Raw genomic sequence first — 20,300 nt, 5'->3', positions numbered from 1 at the left:
TACAGTTTTTAAGTACAGTACTTGAGTAAAAGTATTCAACAGTGATGTTACATGTTAAAAAACGGGTAGGAACCTTTACTTCTCACTGCCGCTGTTGCCACACGGACTCAAATGCAACTAGGACATCACTACAATCGGCTTTCTGTTTGATATCTTTCCGTGAAATTACCGTTAGATTTTATCTCTACCGGTTCCGTGTGCGTGTCATTACATGCACTTCTTAAATCAATCGTTAACGGACACTCGGTGGCGGACAAAGCGGACCAAAAAACGGGGAGACATTTGAACCCGGAGCTTTGGAGCGTGAGAACCGCTACATGCTACGTGTACAGTAATAACAACATGGAGGCCAGAGCACTGGTTTTAAAAAACATGGATTCTTTTCTTATTTTGACTTAAATAAGCAAATGTTTTCCAGCTGTAACGTGCCGGGGGGGTTTGGGTGGAGTTAGCAGAAAGTTAGAATGGAAGACAATGTGAAAAAAGATGAAGCATTAATGTGAAAAACTACTTTTCCCTTTTTGATTTTGAAGAGTTTTTTTTATCTCGACGGAAATCTGGGTTTTAAAATGATGTACTCATCCAAAAGAAAGCCTGTCCTCTACTTCAAAGAGGAGAGGAGGTAAGAGGGATATTGTTTTTATTATCAATATTATCAATTCTTTGATTTTACATTTATTCATTTTTGTTTTTGTTTTTAATTATATATATTATTTATATTTCATTATTTTCTGTTGTATTTTGACTACATATTTATATATGTATTAAATGTTTTAAGGTGATATTAATCTCAGCCATAGTTGCTACACCATTCTCTCCTTTTTTACAATTTTTACATATTATATTCATTACTTATTTTTTGTTATTTTCATATTTATTATTCATTTTCTTGTAATTTTTAGTTGTATTTTTATAATGATATTTAGTGTTTTTTTGCTAAATATTTGTATATATTCTTAATGTTTTAAGGTGATATTAATGACACCCATAGCTGCTTCACAATGGTTACTTCTTCGTGTACATTTATTTATTATTATTAATTTAGTTTAGTATAATATTGATTTTAGGCTAATACACCAATAGCTTCTACACCATATCCACATTAATATTTTTAAATATATTTATTTGTTTTAATATTCAGTATCTGCAAACTAACTTAAGAATCAAGCAAATATAATGCTGTAGACGAACCTTTTCGAATAGTTCTTAGGCGCTTTCACACCGGAGTACTTTTCCCAGGAATAGTTCCGATAGTTCCTGGGATTTTGCGTTCACACCAAAAAGATCTGCAACTAGAACTTTTTCGGCAACCTTTTCACCCCTTTTTAGTCTCTGCTAGAGAGGTGGTACTTTCCTGGGGAGGAAAAGGTACCAATTTCTGATTGGCTGGGCGAATTGCAAACCACGCCCCGTAAAACTCAGAAAATGTTTGTGAAGCCGCCATTTGATGTGCTCGCATTAGCATTATTAGCATTAGCCCAGCGCACCAACGGAGAGAGACTAACTTATGGCAACACAAAATAAAACATGGGAGCGGTGGAGTGATGAGGAGGTGTCGGTGCTTCTGGCGATTTACCTGGGACTTCGGGTGGCAGTATACGCCGTGAAGTGGTTTGCGGCCTGCCAGTAAACCCAAAGCAGAAGAAGAAGAAGTGACGTCAGCGGCTTCATTTTCCTAATCCTCCCTCAGCGACTTATTCAGGTGTGAACGTGATCTGCTAGATAGTTCAGGAACTAAAGAGTTCAGGGGAATTAAGTTCCGGGAACTCTTCCTGGGAAAAGTACTTGGTGTGAAAGCGCCTCTTCAGTACAAAACAAGCGTTAAAGAGAAGAAAGGAAGTATTATTACGTTATTAAGCAGTAAAAAACAATTTTTCTTGACCTTTTTTAAAGAAATGAGATCTCTAAACTCGCTCATCCACCAGATAAGTGAGTAGAGACTGTGCATCATTATTGCATGGCGTTGATAAAAATCACTACAAATAATAGAGATTTCTGTGTTACATTTTTATAGAAGTCTAAATACACTTAGGCTGCTAAATACTCCGCTATGTTCCCAAACTAGTCTCTGATTTTTTTAAATGTATTTTATCGTAATAAGATTTCTCAGGATAGCTCAATGTGTTGGTGAGAGCCTGAAGACTCAATCTTTTAGCACAAGTAGAAACAGAGGTAAAGTGTTGGATTATATATCGTTTCATGACACTGATGATTATCTAAAAGCATAATATTGCAACTTTTAATTATTAAGAAAATTCTAAATTTGAATGTGGAAAATATCATAAATTAAATATAAATAAAATAAAATATCACAACCATAAACAATCGAGTTAATCAAAGTTCATTGATGATATATATATATGGCTATAAAGAATTCTGTGAACGTTATTTTCTGCATTTTGTATTTAATGAAATGTTTTTAGATTTGATGATAAATAATATTTTACACCTGTATAAATAAAGGCTAAATAAAAAATAAAGGCTTTTTAAAATGTAGGTTAGGGTACCTCGAAAGTGAGGGAACATTTGAATTTGACTCCTAAAAAGTGACAATGCAAAAAGAATATTAACCTTAATTAAAACACGACATATGTATTTACCAGGTTTTTAAAAATAAAAAGTGTTGAAATATGAGAAAATATGATTCTGCATTTAAAATAAAAGCCATAGGAAACAAATCAGATTAACCCCCTCTTTATCTCTCGATGCATGTCAGTGTGTTTCTGAACTAACCTGCCTCACTTTCATGCATGTTGGTTTTACCAAGTGATATTGCTCCGAGTTTTTTGCATTTATTTAACAAAACATCGATTTAATGTAGGCTGTATTAAAATTGTTTAAAAAAAAAAGCTTTTCTGCATATTAAATCATTTCCTTAAAATGATTAAAATATATTCAAACAAACATGAGTTGAAATAAAGTTTCTTTCAGTTTGTGTTTATTTTTTTGAGTTTCTTTGTTTTTCTGAACCTCTGCACTGAACTGAGTTTGTTGCATTTATTTAACAAACATTTTATGAAATAACATTTTTCGTAACAAAAAAATGCTGCCCTGCATTTAATAATAATAATAATAATTGTAATAATAATAATACATTTTATTAAGAGCTATTTTCGCGGTACCTAAAGACACTTATATAATAATAATAATACTTCTGTTTCCTCCCCGTCTGCTGCAGGTTCCTCTCCGGTAAATGTACGGTCTACAAGCTGTTCGGGCTGTGCATGGTGCTGCTGCTCGTCTCTCTGCTCTGGCTCCAGCTCAGCTGTTCGGGGGAAATGTCCTCCCTGCTGCACGAGGAGCGCCGCCCCCCCCCACAGCCCCCCTGTCCCCCCACCAACAGGCAGGCAGACGACGACCCCTCGTGGGGTCCTCACAAGCTGGCCCTCATCGTGCCTTTCAGGGAGCGCTTCGACGAGCTGCTGGTGTTCGTGCCCTTCATGCACGACTTCCTGAACAAGAAGAAGATCCGCCATAAGATCCTCGTCATCAACCAGGTGGACCACTACAGGTGAGGGGACGCGTTAGTGTCACCACTACAGGTGAGGGGACGCGTTAGTGTCACCACTACAGGTGAGGGGACGCGTTAGTGTCACCACTACAGGTGAGGGGACGCGTTAGTGTCACCACTACAGGTGAGGGGACGCGTTAGTGTCACCACTACAGGTGAGGGGACGCGTTAGTGTCACCACTACAGGTGAGGGGACGCGTTAGTGTCACCACTACAGGTGAGGGGACGCTTTAGTGTCACCACTACAGGTGAGGGGACGCGTTAGTGTCACCACTACAGGTGAGGGGACGCGTTAGTGTCACCACTACAGGTGAGGGGACGCGTTAGTGTCACCACTACAGGTGAGGGGACGCGTTAGTGTCACCACTACAGGTGAGGGGACGCGTTAGTGTCACCACTACAGGTGAGGGGACGCTTTAGTGTCACCACTACAGGTGAGGGGACGCTTTAGTGTCACCACTACAGGTGAGGGGACGCGTTAGTGTCACCCACTACAGGTGAGGGGGACGCGTTAGTGTCACCACTACAGGTGAGGGGACGCGTAGTGTCACCACTACAGGTGAGGGGACGCGTTAGTGTCACCCACTACAGGTGAGGGGACGCTTTAGTGCCACCACTACAGGTGAGGGGACGCGTTTAGTGTCCACCACTACAGGTGAGGGGACGCGTTAGTGTCACCACTACAGGTGAGGGGACGCGTTAGTGTCACCACTACAGGTGAGGGGACGCGTTAGTGTCACCCACTACAGGTGAGGGGACGCGTTAGTGTCACCACTACAGGTGAGGGGACGCGTTAGTGTCACCACTACAGGTGGAGGGGGACGCGTTAGTGTCACCACTACAGGTGAGGGACGCGTTAGTGTCACCACTACAGGTGAGGGGACGCGTTAGTGTCACCACTACAGGTGAGGGGACGCTTAGTGTCACCACTACAGGTGAGGGGACGCTTTAGGTCACCACTACAGGTGAGGGGACGCGTTAGTGTCACCACGGCGTTAGTGTCACATACAGGTGAGGGGACGCGTTAGTGTCACCACTTACAGGTGAGGGGACGCGTTAGTGTCACCACTACAGGTGAGGGGACGCGTTAGTGTCACCACTACAGGTGAGGGACGCTTTAGTGTCACCACTACAGGTGAGGGGACGCGTTAGTGTCACCACTACAGGTGAGGGGACGCGTTAGTGTCACCACTACAGGTGAGGGGACGCGTTAGTGTCACCACTACAGGTGAGGGGACGCTTTAGTGTCACCACTACAGGTGAGGGGACGCTTTAGTGTCACCACTACAGGTGAGGGGACGCGTTAGTGTCACCACTACAGGTGAGGGGACGCGTTAGTGTCACCGCTACAGGTGAGGGGACGCGTTAGTGTCACCGCTACAGGTGAGGGGACGCTTTAGTGTCACCGCTACAGGTGAGGGGACGCGTTAGTGTCACCGCTACAGGTGAGGGGACGCTTTAGTGTCACCGCTACAGGTGAGGGGACGCGTTAGTGTCACCGCTACAGGTGAGGGGACGCGTTAGTGTCACCGCTACAGGTGAGGGGACGCGTTAGTGTCACCGCTTACCAAGGTGAGGGGACGCGTTAGTGTCACCGCTACAGGTGAGGGGGACGCGTTAGTGTCACCGCTACAGGTGAGGGACGCGTTAGTGGTCACCGCTACAGGTGAGGGGACGCGTTAGTGTCACCGCTACAGGTGAGGGGACGCGTTAGTGTCACCGCTACAGGTGAGGGGACGCGTTAGTGTCACCGCTACAGGTGAGGGGACGCGTTAGTGTCACCGCTACAGGTGAGGGGACGCGTTAGTGTCACCGCTACAGGTGAGGGGACGCTTTCGTTTTACAGGAAATTATTCATTAAATGATCAATAATATCTCATAAATCTACCAATTTACCCCCGGGTCGACACAGGAGTAGTTTAGGGGTCCTGCCAGAAGACACAAAGGCATGTGGACTGTCTGTCTGAAGATCAGCGCACTAACCCACTGCGCCATAGCCGCCCCTTTAATCTCAGACAATATCCAAAGAAATGTGTAAAAATCTAAAATCCCAGTGGTGTAATATCTGCATGTGTATTTCAGGTCAGTCAGTAGATCTGTTTTGAACATTGCTGACTGAAGCTCATCGCTGACCTTTATCCGTTCGTCCAAAAACAATTACCTCGGTTTTGCCTTTGTTTAATTGACGAAAGTTCTGACACATTAAAAGCAAGAGAGTAAAATAAACATAACCCTAACAACACTGGTATGAAATACATGAACAGAAGGTGCAGTGTGAGATATGAGTAGTTTCATTATAAGCAGCGGTAAAAAGAAAAGTCTTCAGCCTGGATTTCAAAGAGAGTTGCATGAGACGTTGTGTTCTTGCTCCAGGTTTAACCGAGCGTCCCTGATCAACGTGGGCTTCCTGGAGAGCGGCAACGACACAGATTACCTGGCGATGCACGACGTCGACCTGCTGCCGCTGAACGAGGCTCTGGATTACGGGTTCCCCTCCGAGGGGCCGTTCCACGTGGCGTCGCCCGAGCTGCACCCCCTGTATCACTACAAAACATACGTGGGGGGGATCCTCATGCTCACCAAGAAGCACTACCACATGGTACTGAACACACACACAGGGATATACAAGAAGCACTACCACATGGTACTGAACACACACAGGGATATACAAGAAACACTACCACATGGTACTGAACACACACAGGGATATACAAGAAACACTACCACATGGTACTGAACACACACAGGGATATACAAGAAACACTACCACATGGTACTGAACACACACACAGGGATATACAAGAAGCACTACCACATGGTACTGAACACACACAGGGATATACAAGAAGCACTACCACATGGTACTGAACACACACAGGGATATACAAGAAACACTACCACATGGTACTGAACACACACAGGGATATACAAGAAACACTACCACATGGTACTGAACACACACAGGGATATACAAGAAACACTACCACATGGTACTGAACACACACAGGGATATACAAGAAACACTACCACATGGTACTGAACACACACACAGGGATATACAAGAAGCACTACCACATGGTACTGAACACACACACAGGGATATACAAGAAGCACTACCACATGGTACTGAACACACACAGGGATATACAAGAAACACTACCACATGGTACTGAACACACACAGGGATATACAAGAAGCACTACCACATGGTACTGAACACACACAGGGATATACAAGAAGCACTACCACATGGTACTGAACACACACAGGGATATACAAGAAACACTACCACATGGTACTGAACACACACAGGGATATACAAGAAGCACTACCACATGGTACTGAACACACACAGGGATATACAAGAAACACTACCACATGGTACTGAACACACACAGGGATATACAAGAAACACTACCACATGGTACTGAACACACACAGGGATATACAAGAAACACTACCACATGGTACTGAACACACACAGGGATATACAAGAAGCACTACCACATGGTACTGAACACACACAGGGATATACAAGAAGCACTACCACATGGTACTGAACACACACAGGGATATACAAGAAACACTACCACATGGTACTGAACACACACAGGGATATACAAGAAACACTACCACATGGTACTGAACACACACAGGGATATACAAGAAGCACTACCACATGGTACTGAACACACACAGGGATATACAAGAAGCACTACCACATGGTACTGAACACACACACAGGGATATACAAGAAACACTACCACATGGTACTGAACACACACAGGGATATACAAGAAGCACTACCACATGGTACTGAACACACACAGGGATATACAGTTTACGTTGAAGTCACTTAAAGGTTCTTCATGTCTCTTCTACATCGACATGTGTCCCCTCTTCTTCATGTCTCTTCTACATCAACATTGTCCCCTCTTCTTCATGTCTCTTCTACATCAACATGTGTCCCCTCTTCTTCATGTCTCTTCTACATCAACATGTGTCCCCTCTTCTTCATGTCTCTTCTTCATCAACATGTGTCCCCTCTTCTTCATGTCTCTTATACATCAACATGTGTCCCCTCTTCTTCATGTCTCTTCTACATCAACATGTGTCCCCTCTTCTTCATGTCTCTTCTACATCAACATGTGTCCCCTCTTCTTCATGTCTCTTCTTCATCAACATGTGTCCCCTCTTCTTCATGTCTCTTCTTCATCAACATGTGTCCCCTCTTCTTCATGTCTCTTCTTCATCAACATGTGTCCCCTCTTCTTCATGTCTCTTCTTCATCAACATGTGTCCCTTCTTCTTCATGTCTCTTCTTCATCAACATGTGTCCCCTCTTCTTCATGTCTCTTCTTCATCAACATGTGTCCCCTCTTCTTCATGTCTCTTCTTCATCAACATGTGTCCCCTCTTCTTCATGTCTCTTCTTCATCAACATGTGTCCCCTCTTCTTCATGTCTCTTCTACATCAACATGTGTCCCCTCTTCTTCATGTCTCTTCTTCATCAACATGTGTCCCCTCTTCTTCATGTCTCTTCTTCATCAACATGTGTCCCCTCTTCTTCATGTCTCTTCTACATCAACATGTGTCCCCTCTTCTTCATGTCTCTTCTACATCAACATGTGTCCCCTCTTCTTCATGTCTCTTCTACATCAACATGTGTCCCCTCTTCTTCATGTCTCTTCTTCATCAACATGTGTCCCCTCTTCTTCATGTCTCTTCTACATCAACATGTGTCCCCTCTTCTTCATGTCTCTTCTTCATCAACATGTGTCCCCTCTTCTTCATGTCTCTTCTACATCAACATGTGTCCCCTCTTCTTCATGTCTCTTCTACATCAACATGTGTCCCCTCTTCTTCATGTCTCTTCTTCATCAACATGTGTCCCCTCTTCTTCATGTCTCTTCTTCATCAACATGTGTCCCCTCTTCTTCATGTCTCTTCTACATCAACATGTGTCCCCTCTTCTTCATGTCTCTTCTACATCAACATGTGTCCCCTCTTCTTCATGTCTCTTCTTCATCAACATGTGTCCCCTCTTCTTCATGTCTCTTCTTCATCAACATGTGTCCCCTCTTCTGCATGTCTCTTCTTCATCAACATGTGTCCCCTCTTCTTCATGTCTCTTCTACATCAACATGTGTCCCCTCTTCTTCATGTCTCTTCTACATCAACATGTGTCCCCTCTTCTTCATGTCTCTTCTTCATCAACATGTGTCCCCTCTTCTTCATGTCTCTTCTTCATCAACATGTGTCCCCTCTTCTTCATGTCTCTTCTTCATCAACATGTGTCCCCTCTTCTTCATGTCTCTTCTTCATCAACATGTGTCCCCTCTTCTTCATGTCTCTTCTTCATCAACATGTGTCCCCTCTTCTTCATGTCTCTTCTTCATCAACATGTGTCCCCTCTTCTTCATGTCTCTTCTTCATCAACATGTGTCCCCTCTTCTTCATGTCTCTTCTACATCAACATGTGTCCCCTCTTCTTCATGTCTCTTCTACATCAACATGTGTCCCCTCTTCTTCATGTCTCTTCTTCATCAACATGTGTCCCCTCTTCTTCATGTCTCTTCTTCATCAACATGTGTCCCCTCTTCTTCATGTCTCTTCTTCATCAACATGTGTCCCCTCTTCTTCATGTCTCTTCTTCATCAACATGTGTCCCCTCTTCTTCATGTCTCTTCTTCATCAACATGTGTCCCCTCTTCTTCATGTCTCTTCTTCATCAACATGTGTCCCCTCTGTGTAGAGAGACTCTGAAAGTTTCAGGAACAAAGATTTTCTCTCTTTTTGATCCATTTCTATAAAAACCTGTCTGAAAATGAGCTGATCAGATTTTGGCCACTTCATGATGTCATAACGATGTTTTGTCTTGTGTAACCATTAGCCAATCAGCAACCAAGGTAACCCCCCCCCCCCCCTTATCACGTGAATCTCCTCCTAGAGCACCATTGAGTTCTTTGTAACCAAATGTCTCTCAGAGGGGCGTGGGGAGGGGCTCCTTATTTTCATCTAAAGTAACAGACAGAGAATCAGCACTTTGGAAACAGGGCTGAAACAGAGGGGATTATGGGTAATGCTGCAATGATCTGTTTGGTGTTTCAGCCAATCAGAGACAGGCTCTGTATATATCTGAGACCTGTGATATATTGATGAAAAACAGTATAATAGGGGACCTTTAACTTAAATCCAACAGCTAAAGAAATACATGTATTATTGTTTAATAATATAAATAAATAGGATAATATGTACATAATAATTCAAAATAAAATATTGATTATTCCCAAACATGTTGCAAAAAAATCGGACAGAAAAATAATTACTGACATGTATGTAAACATATATTTATTAAGGCTTGTATTCTTATTTATTCAACATATTAATGGTACTGCACAAATAAAATAATTGATTTGCACATTTAAAACAAAATCTGACAGAAAAAGAATGACAGAAATATAAATATATAATGATTTATTAAGGTTTTTGAGATTGAGCAAAACCTTAATCTTGAGCAATAACCGTTAACGTCGACTTCCCTAAAATACAAGGCGAAAGGGGAAGAAGGTTTTCTGCTGAATCACCATCTCTCATCGGCACAAAGACTACCTTGTTTTCTCTGATGAAGAAATACAATAACTTTTCATTTTGTTGTTTCCAGTGCAACGGGATGTCGAACAGGTTCTGGGGTTGGGGACGAGAAGACGACGAGTTCTACAGAAGACTGAGGAAAGCAGAGTTACAGGTAGAACATCAACATGTGGATTTTATTCCAATCAGGAGAGACTTAGCTCGTAGTTGATAACATATTTATTGCCGTATGAACAATAACGTTTTTGAGATTAGACCCCATCATACTGTGATGAATGAAGGGGGAGGAGAAGCCGACTAGAAAAGAGGAACCCCCCGGGGTCTCGACACTGGTGGTGGGTACTAATGGATCTGATGGAGGAGGAGGAGGTGGAGGAGGTGGAGGAGGTGGAGGAGGAGGAGGAGGAGGAGGAGGAGGAGGAGGAGGAGGAGGAGGAGGAGGAGGAGGTGGTGGAGGAGGTGGAGGAGGAGGAGGAGGAGGAGGAGGAGGAGGAGGAGGAGGAGGAGGAGGGTTGCATCAATTCTCCTGAACGATGCTGGCAGGGGAGAGAAAGAGCAGATTGAAACGTTTGCCGGGTGTGCTGTGATTGGCTGTGGGGATGAGATGCAACCGATTGGTTTAGCTGGGGGTATCTTGCGCCCTTGCTTATTGCAAAAAAGGGCGAGTGAGAGAGAATTGTCTTACAATCTTTCTGTATCGAAAATGAGACCTTACTAGTAGGCCAGTAGGGTGGTCCTTAACATAGAAAGTGGGAAAGTCTAAGCTCCAGCCCCCACATTCACCAGGAGAGTTTTCTTAACTAATAGAATGAATTCTGGGGGTTGGAGCTTAGACTTTCCCACTTTCAATGTTAAGGACCACCCTACGTGAGGCTCAACTTCAAGGTTGATGAGCGAGGGGTACATGTTGTTGGAACTTGAATAAAATTCACCAGGAGAGTTTTCTTGACTAATAGAATGAATTCCAGTGGTTGGAGCTTAAAATAAATGAATTTGAAAATGCACATGGCACTAAGGACCACCCTATAGACCACCCTGTAGGCCAGTGTACACAGACTGGTCGTCGTGCGAAACCAATACAGAGATAATTGACAAGACCAAAAGAAAACAAGAAGAAAACGTGCATAGTCATAAATAATAACAATTAAGGGGAGAAAAGAATAAACAAATGAATCAAGATGGTAAGTTTAGGGGACTTGACCGTGGTCATACTGTATGGAGTGTATACTAGCAGGGGCATTACACGCCTCCATCTCTTTTAAAAATGTCGGTTTCTGAAGCCGTAAGGCATATGTGATTTCCTCCATTTCGTATAACTCCCAAAACGTCTGGATCCAATCGTTATACGTTGGAGGTTCAGGTGTTAACCATCTACAGGTGACGCACTTGAGGGCTGCCGCTAAAAGGATTTGCAGCAAATATGCGTTCCCTCTGCCAGCGACCCCTTCAGGGAGTGCACCAAGGAGAGCCACTGAGCACACTTGTGTTGTATTGGTTTTGGTGGAAACAAGGATATTGTTCTGACATTGCTGTAACATTGGAGGAGAATTGATCAGAGAGGCAATGATATATTAAAGCTAAAAACAGCTGACAACATGTTTGTCTCAGTTTTTATGATAAAACCAAGGCTTCCTTTAGTGATTTAAGGTGCATTTAGTGATTTAAGGTGCATTTAGTGATTTAAGGTGCATTTAGTGATTTAAGGTGCATTTAGTGATTTAAGGTGCATTTAGTGATTTAAGGTGCATTTAGTGATTTAAGGTGCATTTTGTGATTTAAGGTGCATTTAGTGATTTAAGGTGCATTTAGTGATTTAAGGTGCATTTAGTGATTTAAGGTGCATTTTGTGATTTAAGGTGCATTTAGTGATTTAAGGTGCATTTTGTGATTTAAGGTGCATTTTGTGATTTAAGGTGCATTTAGTGATTTAAGGTGCATTTAGTGATTTAAGGTGCATTTAGTGATTTAAGGTGCATTTAGTGTTCATTCTTTAAGATATTTGTGTTGTTTTCTCAGCTCTTCAGGCCGAGCGGCATCACGACGGGATATAAAACATTTCTCCACATCCACGACTCGGCCTGGAGGAAAAGAGACCAGAAGAGAGTCGCCTCTCAGAAACAGGTACAAGAAAAGTGCAAATGTATCTCTCAAAATAATAATAATAATAATAAATGTTATAAAACACCTTTCATTGCTAAAAGTAATCCCAAAGTGCTACAAGAGGCGTAATAGAAAGGGTTTTTTTTTTTTAAGAAAGGTTTTTAGTCTTAAATAGGCGCTTTCACACCGGAGTACTTTTCCCCGTACTTTTCCCGTTTAGTGCCTGGAATTTTGCGTTCACACCAACAAGAGAACTTAGTTCAGAGAACTTTTACCCCCACTTGTAGTGCCTGCTAGAGAGGTGGTACTATCCTGGGGAGAAAAAGTACCAATTTCTGATTGGCTGGGTCGAATTGCAAACCACGCCCCGTAAAACTCGGAAATGTTTTGTGAAGCCGCCATTTTATTTGCTGGGATTAGCATTATTAGCATTAGCATTAGCCCCGCGCACCAACGGAGAGAGACTAACTTACTCAGAAGGCTTCAGTAGAAGCTGCTGGGAGTCCCAGCAGCTTCTACTGAAGCCAGTCCCCAACTCCGGGGACTTCCGGCCGGGGACTCCGGGTGGCAGTATACGCCGTGAAGTGGTTTGCGGCCTGCCAGTAAACCCAAAGCAGAAGAAGACGAAGTGACGTCAGCGGCTTCATTTGAGTAATCTTCCCTCAGGGAACTTATTCCGGTGTGAACGCGATCAGCTCTTTTGTTCCATGGGGGCACTAAGTGCTGGCTACTAAGTGCTGGGTACTAAGTGCTGGGAACCAAGTGCTGGGAACCAAGTGCTGGGAACCAAGTGCTGGGAACCAAGTGCTGGGTACCAAGTGCTGGGTACCAAGTGCTGGGAACCAAGTGCTGGGAACCAAGTGCTGGGAACCAAGTGCTGGGAACCAAGTGCTGGGAACCAAGTGCTGGGAACTAAGTGCTGGGAACTAAGTGCTGGGAACTAAGTGCGGCAAAGTACTTGGTGTGAAAGCGGCTAATGTCATCTTTAGTGGCATTAAAAACATCTATTTAAGTTTATTCAAAAATCTTATAACACTGAAAGCCCGCTCGTCTTGTAATCTGTTGATTTAAAAAAATATATATTTTAAACAGTAAAACAAAATCAGGAAAGCTGCTTAAAACTCACCAGAAATAATAAAAAACAAACATTTTAATAAATAAATCTGTTGGCTGTAACTCAGAGATCAACTCCGCTGCATCGCTCTCTGTGTTATAAGAAAAATATAATATTATATATCGTTAAAAAGCATTGAATTCATTGGTCTAAAAAATCCTAATATTCCTTAATCTGTGTCATAAATCAATCTTTAAGTTATAAATTATTGAATCAAGGATAAAAAATGTTAAAGAAAATAATATTCATAATCACACCTGTGTGAACAATCTATTATATACTTTTATTTATATAAAAGTATAAGAAAAATATATTAAATAAAGTCTAAATAAAATGTAAAACTCTAAATTCTCTGAAATAAAATAGCCATAAACATATATATGAAAAATGTGTAATAAAAGAAACAAAATACTCATAAAAATAAAAAACATTTAAATAAATTATCTTAACTCTTCCTCCCCCTCTTCCTCCCCCTCCCCCTCCCCCTCTTCGTCCCCCTCCCCCTCTTCCTCCCCCTCCCCCTCCCCCTGCAGGAGCAGTTTAAGGTGGATCCGGAGGGGGGTCTGTCGAACCTGCGGTACGAGGTGGAGTCGAGGCGGGACCTGAGCATCAGCGGCGCTCCGTGCACCGTCATCAGCGTGCGCCTGCAATGCGACACGGACCTGACGCCCTGGTGCCTCCTCACTTAGACACCCATCCCGCGATGACGCTCCGATCGCTTTCTACGTAAGTGCTGGTCGTGGTTCCAGACTCTCCTTTAAAGCAAAAGGAAACCACGACCTGGGATACGAGAAACTTCTTTATTATTATCAGGTACATCTCAACGATACAACTGCTGATTTACAAAAACCTTCGGATGGTTTTCAAACTTTTAATTTATGGACTTTTAGCAGGAGAAGCCTCAGCGCTCGGACACGGACTTTAGCAGGAGAAGCCTCAGCGCTCGGACACGGACTTTAGCAGGAGAAGCCTCAGTGCTCGGACACGGACTTTAGCAGGAGAAGCCTCAGCGCTCGGACTTTAGCAGGAGAAGCCTCAGCGCTCGGACTTTAGCAGGAGAAGCCTCAGCGCTCGGACACGGACTTTAGCAGGAGAAGCCTCAGCGCTCGGACTTTAGCAGGAGAAGCCTCAGCGCTCGGACTTTAGCAGGAGAAGCCTCAGCGCTCGGACTTTAGCAGGAGAAGCCTCAGCGCTCGGACACAGACTTTAGCAGGAGAAGCCTCAGCGCTCGGACACGGACTTTAGCAGGAGAAGCCTCAGCGCTCGGACTTTAGCAGGAGAAGCCTCAGCGCTCGGACTTTAGCAGGAGAAGCCTCAGCGCTCGGACTTTAGCAGGAGAAGCCTCAGCGCTCGGACTTTAGCAGGAGAAGCCTCAGCGCTCGGACACGGACTTTAGCAGGAGAAGCCTCAGCGCTCGGACTTTAGCAGGAGAAGCCTCAGCGCTCGGACTTTAGCAGGAGAAGCCTCAGCGCTCGGACTTTAGCAGGAGAAGCCTCAGCGCTCGGACTTTAGCAGGAGAAGCCTCAGCGCTCGGACTTTAGCAGGAGAAGCCTCAGCGCTCGGACACGGACTTTAGCAGGAGAAGCCTCAGCGCTCGGACTTTAGCAGGAGAAGCCTCAGCGCTCGGACACGGACTTTAGCAGGAGAAGCCTCAGCGCTCGGACTTTAGCAGGAGAAGCCTCAGTGCTCGGACACGGACTTCAGCACCAAGCCACGGCTGTATTATGTTATTGTTTTGGGGATCATTGTTACATTTCAAAACTAACATCCAAAGTGTTTCATGGTATTTGTTTGCCTGCTGGTGAAATGCAGAGGGAGGAAGCAGTAAGTATGTTTATTGTTCTTGTCCATCTTAAACAAAACTCGCCAAAGATATAAAAAGAAAATGTATGAAATCTGGATTTTGCATTCAAGCGAAAACCTCCCCAAATGTTTGTTTTTTTTAGAATCAAAGAAATGTTTCATCGTGTTTCAAGACTGCAGCAGAAAAGGAACGAGCAAAGATTGTTGCTGCACGAAGCGGGAATAGGAAGCGTAGAAATATTGATTGATTTGCAGAGAAACATCTTTATCATCAGGTGCATCTGTACGGTGGCCCACAGGTGCAAACCAAGCCCCCAGGAAGTGCGCCGGACTCTGAGGAAAATATTCGTTGTGTCCAAACGGCGGTACTACACCTTCCGTATCAGTCCGTGACGTCACTGGACCAGAAAGACTTTCCCCCATTGACTAACATCGGGAAAGAGACGTCTGTAAATCAGCGGATACTTTTTTTTAAACTAAATAAAGTACCCAGAATGCACTCTGTGATAGCCCTTATTAGAATCATTCGGTCTTTAAAGTTGTAAAATGCACTAAAAGCCAAATCTAGATTTATTTTCTGTCTCCATTCATTCTAGTGAGCCGAGAGTGGGAGCTCAGGGGGCGGGGCTTAAGGGGCGCATGCTCTGTGAGCGCACATACGGGTTCTTCTGCTCTGACAGCTAGGCATGCTGGGTAATCTGTGACGTGTCGCTCTCTCAAAAGTTGGGCCATGTTGTCCTCATGAGCCAATGAGCAGCTCTCATAGGAAAGAACGAGACCCCGCCTCCCACGCTGTATCCAGTTCTTATTAAACATCGTGCTCCAACGACCCAAACACTTCCATTAGGAGAAACGCGCTCTACTTAAAAAACAAATGTGGTTCACACGCAAATGAAGAAACAACAACTTTACCCATGAACACCATGCTTCAGGGGGACACTTAAAATACTATCAGAAGGAATCATGTAGCGTGGAGGCGTGTGGCGCAGTGGGTTGTGCGTAGGTGTTCGGACCAGGGGGTCACAGGTTCAAACCCCACTGCAGTCAGCATGTCCCTGAGACACTTCACCCCAAATTGCTCCTGGGGATTGAACAGCTGCAGCCTGTTTCTCTTATTGGAAATGTTCTGGGTCGTTGTAGCGCGCTGTGGGCCACCGTACGTCTCAACAAGAACTGATTTAAAAGAGAGTGGATTAAAAAACCTCGGGATGCTTTCAGACGGCATTTAGCAGGACGTACCTCTGACACAGACGTTAGCGGGACGTACCTCAGTGACACAGACGTTAGTGGGACGTACCTCAGTGACACAGACGCTAGCGGGACGTACCTCAGTGACACAGACGTTAGCAAGACGTACCTCGGTGACACAGACGTTAGCGGGACGTACCTCAGTGACACAGACGTTAGCGGGACGTACCTCAGTGACACAGACGCTAGCGGGACGTACCTCAGTGACACAGACGTTAGCGGGACGTACCTCAGTGACACAGACGTTAGCAGGACGTACCTCGGTGACACAGACGTTAGCAAGACGTACCTCGGTGACACAGACGTTAGCAAGACGTACCTCGGTGACACAGACGTTAGCGGGACGTACCTCAGTGACACAGACGCTAGCGGGACGTACCTCAGTGACACAGACGTTAGCGGGACGTACCTCAGTGACACAGACGTTAGCAGGACGTACCTCAGTGACACAGACGTTAGCAAGACGTACCTCAGCGACACAGACGTTAGCAAGACGTACCTCAGCGACACAGACGTTAGCAGGACGTACCTCAGTGACACAGACGTTAGCAAGACGTACCTCAGTGACACAGACGTTAGCAAGACGTACCTCAGTGACACAGACGTTAGCAGGACGTACCTCAGTGACACAGACGCTAGCGGGACGTACCTCGGTGACACAGACGTTAGCAAGACGTACGTCAGTGACACAGACGTTAGCGGGACGTACCTCAGCGACACAGACGTTAGCAAGACGTACCTCAGTGACACAGACGTTAGCAAGACGTACCTCAGTGACACAGACGTTAGCGGGACGTACCTCAGTGACACAGACGTTAGCAAGACGTACCTCAGCGACACAGACGTTAGCAAGACGTACCTCAGTGACACAGACGTTAGCAAGACGTACCTCAGCGACACAGACGTTAGCAGGACGTACCTCAGTGACACAGACGTTAGCAAGACGTACCTCAGTGACACAGACGTTAGCAAGACGTACCTCAGTGACACAGACGTTAGCAGGACGTACCTCAGTGACACAGACGCTAGCGGGACGTACCTCGGTGACACAGACGTTAGCAAGACGTACCTCAGTGACACAGACGTTAGCAAGACGTACCTCAGTGACACAGACGTTAGCAGGACGTACCTCAGTGACACAGACGCTAGCGGGACGTACCTCGGTGACACAGACGTTAGCAAGACGTACCTCAGTGACACAGACGTTAGCAAGACGTACCTCAGTGACACAGACGTTAGCAAGACGTACCTCAGTGACACAGACGTTAGCGGGACGTACCTCAGTGACACAGACGCTAGCGGGACGTACCTCAGTGACACAGACGCTAGCGGGACGTACCTCAGTGACACAGACGCTAGCGGGACGTACCTCAGTGACACAGACGCTAGCGGGACGTACCTCAGTGACACAGACGCTAGCGGGACGTACCTCAGTGACACAGACGCTAGCGGGACGTACCTCAGTGACACAGACGCTAGCGGGACGTACCTCAGTGACACAGACGCTAGCGGGACGTACCTCAGTGACACAGACGCTAGCGGGACGTACCTCAGTGACGTTAGCAGCAAACCACGGCTGGATTATTGTATTTTTGAACTGGGATTGTGCAAAGAGCAGCGATTTGTAATGAAACATGCATCATACTGTAAGGTTAAAGGTTTTATTTAAGCTTTTTTAAAGTGAGTACTAACATCAACCGTGTCTCATGTTGTTTTTATTTGCCTGCTTTTTTTTATTTTGGATTTAAGAGCAAGTCCATCTTTAAAATAACTCTCCAAAGAAAATATTTCAAAATGTATTAGATCTGAATTTATGTATTTATGTAGGTACATCTCAACATCATCTTATTATTATGGTGTTGGTTTATTATCTTTTCTTTACTGAGATTGTGCTCGGCCCAATATGTGTCTCTGCTGTAACGTTAAGCTTTAACATAACAGTCTGACACGATGGAGGCTCTTTTTGAAATGTACTAACTACAAAAGTATATCATTATGTTTGATTGTCCTGCTGTTGAAGTGAAGAGGGATGAAGCAGTACGTCTTTTTATTTTGTTTGTCTATCTTTCAAATAATTCTCCAAAGAAAAATGATGTATTGTGTGATTTATTTTAATTTCTTTCCTACCTGTTAAACTCTTAAAAAGGCCCTATTGTGCTTTTAGGGGTTCTCCCTTCTCCTGTAGTGTGCTATGTAGGTTTTAGTGCATGTTAATGGTCTGAAAAGGCTTAAAAGGCAAAGAGACTACATACTGATATACACCTGAACATCAGCAGGAGAGGACTCTTTAAAGTAGAGACACTACATACTGATATACACCTGAACATCAGCAGGAGAGGACTCTTTAAAGTAGAGGCACTACATACTGATATACACCTGAACATCAGCAGGAGAGGACTCTTTAAAGTAGAGGCACTACATACTGATATACACCTGAACATCAGCAGGAGAGGACTCTTTAAAGTAGAGACACTACATACTGATATACACCTGAACATCAGCAGGAGAGGACTCTTTAAAGTAGAGGCACTGCATACTGATATACACCTGAACATCAGCAGGAGAGGACTCTTTAAAGTAGAGACACTACATACTGATATACACCTGAACATCAGCAGGAGAGGACTCTTTAAAGTAGAGACACTACATACTGATATACACCTGAACATCAGCAGGAGAGGACTCTTTAAAGTAGAGACACTACATACTGATATACACCTGAACATCAGCAGGAGAGGACTCTTTAAAGTAGAGACACTACATACTGATATACACCTGAACATCAGCAGGAGAGGACTCTTTAAAGTAGAGACACTACATACTGATATACACCTGAACATCAGCAGGAGAGGACTCTTTAAAGTAGAGACACTCCATACTGATATACACCTGAACATCAGCAGGAGAGGACTCTTTAAAGTAGAGACACTACATACTGATATACACCTGAACATCAGCAGGAGAGGACTCTTTAAAGTAGAGACACTACATACTGATATACACCTGAACATCAGCAGGAGAGGACTCTTTAAAGTAGAGACACTACATACTGATATACACCTGAACATCAGCAGGAGAGGACTCTTTAAAGTAGAGACACTACATACTGATATACACCTGAACATCAGCAGGAGAGGACTCTTTAAAGTAGAGGCACTACATACTGATATACACCTGAACATCAGCAGGAGAGGACTCTTTAAAGTAGAGACACTACATACTGATATACACCTGAACATCAGCAGGAGAGGACTCTTTAAAGTAGAGACACTACATACTGATATACACCTGAACATCAGCAGGAGAGAACTCTTTAAAGTAGAGACACTACATACTGATATACACCTGAACATCAGCAGGAGAGGACTCTTTAAAGTAGAGACACTACATACTGATATACACCTGAACATCAGCAGGAGAGGACTCTTTAAAGTAGAGACACTACATACTGATATACACCTGAACATCAGCAGGAGAGAACTCTTTAAAGTAGAGACACTACATACTGATATACACCTGAACATCAGCAGGAGAGGACTCTTTAAAGTAGAGACACTACATACTGATATACACCTGAACATCAGCAGGAGAGGACTCTTTAAAGTAGAGACACTACATACTGATATACACCTGAACATCAGCAGGAGAGGACTCTTTAAAGTAGAGACACTACATACTGATATACACCTGAACATCAGCAGGAGAGAACTCTTTAAAGTAGAGACACTACATACTGATATACACCTGAACATCAGCAGGAGAGGACTCTTTAAAGTAGAGACACTACATACTGATATACACCTGAACATCAGCAGGAGAGGACTCTTTAAAGTAGAGACACTACATACTGATATACACCTGAACATCAGCAGGAGAGGACTCTTTAAAGTAGAGACACTACATACTGATATACACCTGAACATCAGCAG

At 44.0% G+C, this 20,300-nt stretch overlaps 1 protein-coding gene across 2 annotated transcripts; it reads left to right on the top strand.

The window, feature by feature from the left end:
• The first annotated feature begins 118 nt into the window (after window positions 1-118).
• b4galt7 (xylosylprotein beta 1,4-galactosyltransferase, polypeptide 7 (galactosyltransferase I)) lies at window positions 119-15,727 on the top strand. Of its 2 annotated transcripts, XM_034114128.1 has the most exons (7): window positions 119-622; window positions 3,179-3,511; window positions 5,885-6,110; window positions 10,177-10,260; window positions 12,123-12,227; window positions 13,854-14,037; window positions 14,083-15,727. In XM_034114128.1, exons 1-6 carry the CDS (start codon window positions 570-572, stop codon window positions 14,007-14,009), a joined length of 957 nt encoding a protein of 318 aa, XP_033970019.1. In that variant the 5' UTR covers window positions 119-569; the 3' UTR covers window positions 14,010-14,037; window positions 14,083-15,727. The 2 variants fall into 2 exon arrangements, with proteins under 2 accessions (XP_033970019.1, XP_033970017.1); XM_034114126.1 differs by lacking the exon at window positions 14,083-15,727 and having other exon boundaries at window positions 13,854-14,039.
• Window positions 15,728-20,300: the final 4,573 nt, after the last annotated feature.

Source organism: Trematomus bernacchii, unplaced genomic scaffold (genome assembly GCF_902827165.1).
Source record: "Trematomus bernacchii unplaced genomic scaffold, fTreBer1.1, whole genome shotgun sequence".
NCBI classification, from domain to species: domain Eukaryota; kingdom Metazoa; phylum Chordata; class Actinopteri; order Perciformes; family Nototheniidae; genus Trematomus; species Trematomus bernacchii.
Note: the sequence above shows the minus strand (reverse complement) of the source record. Positions and strands in the feature narration are given on the sequence as shown.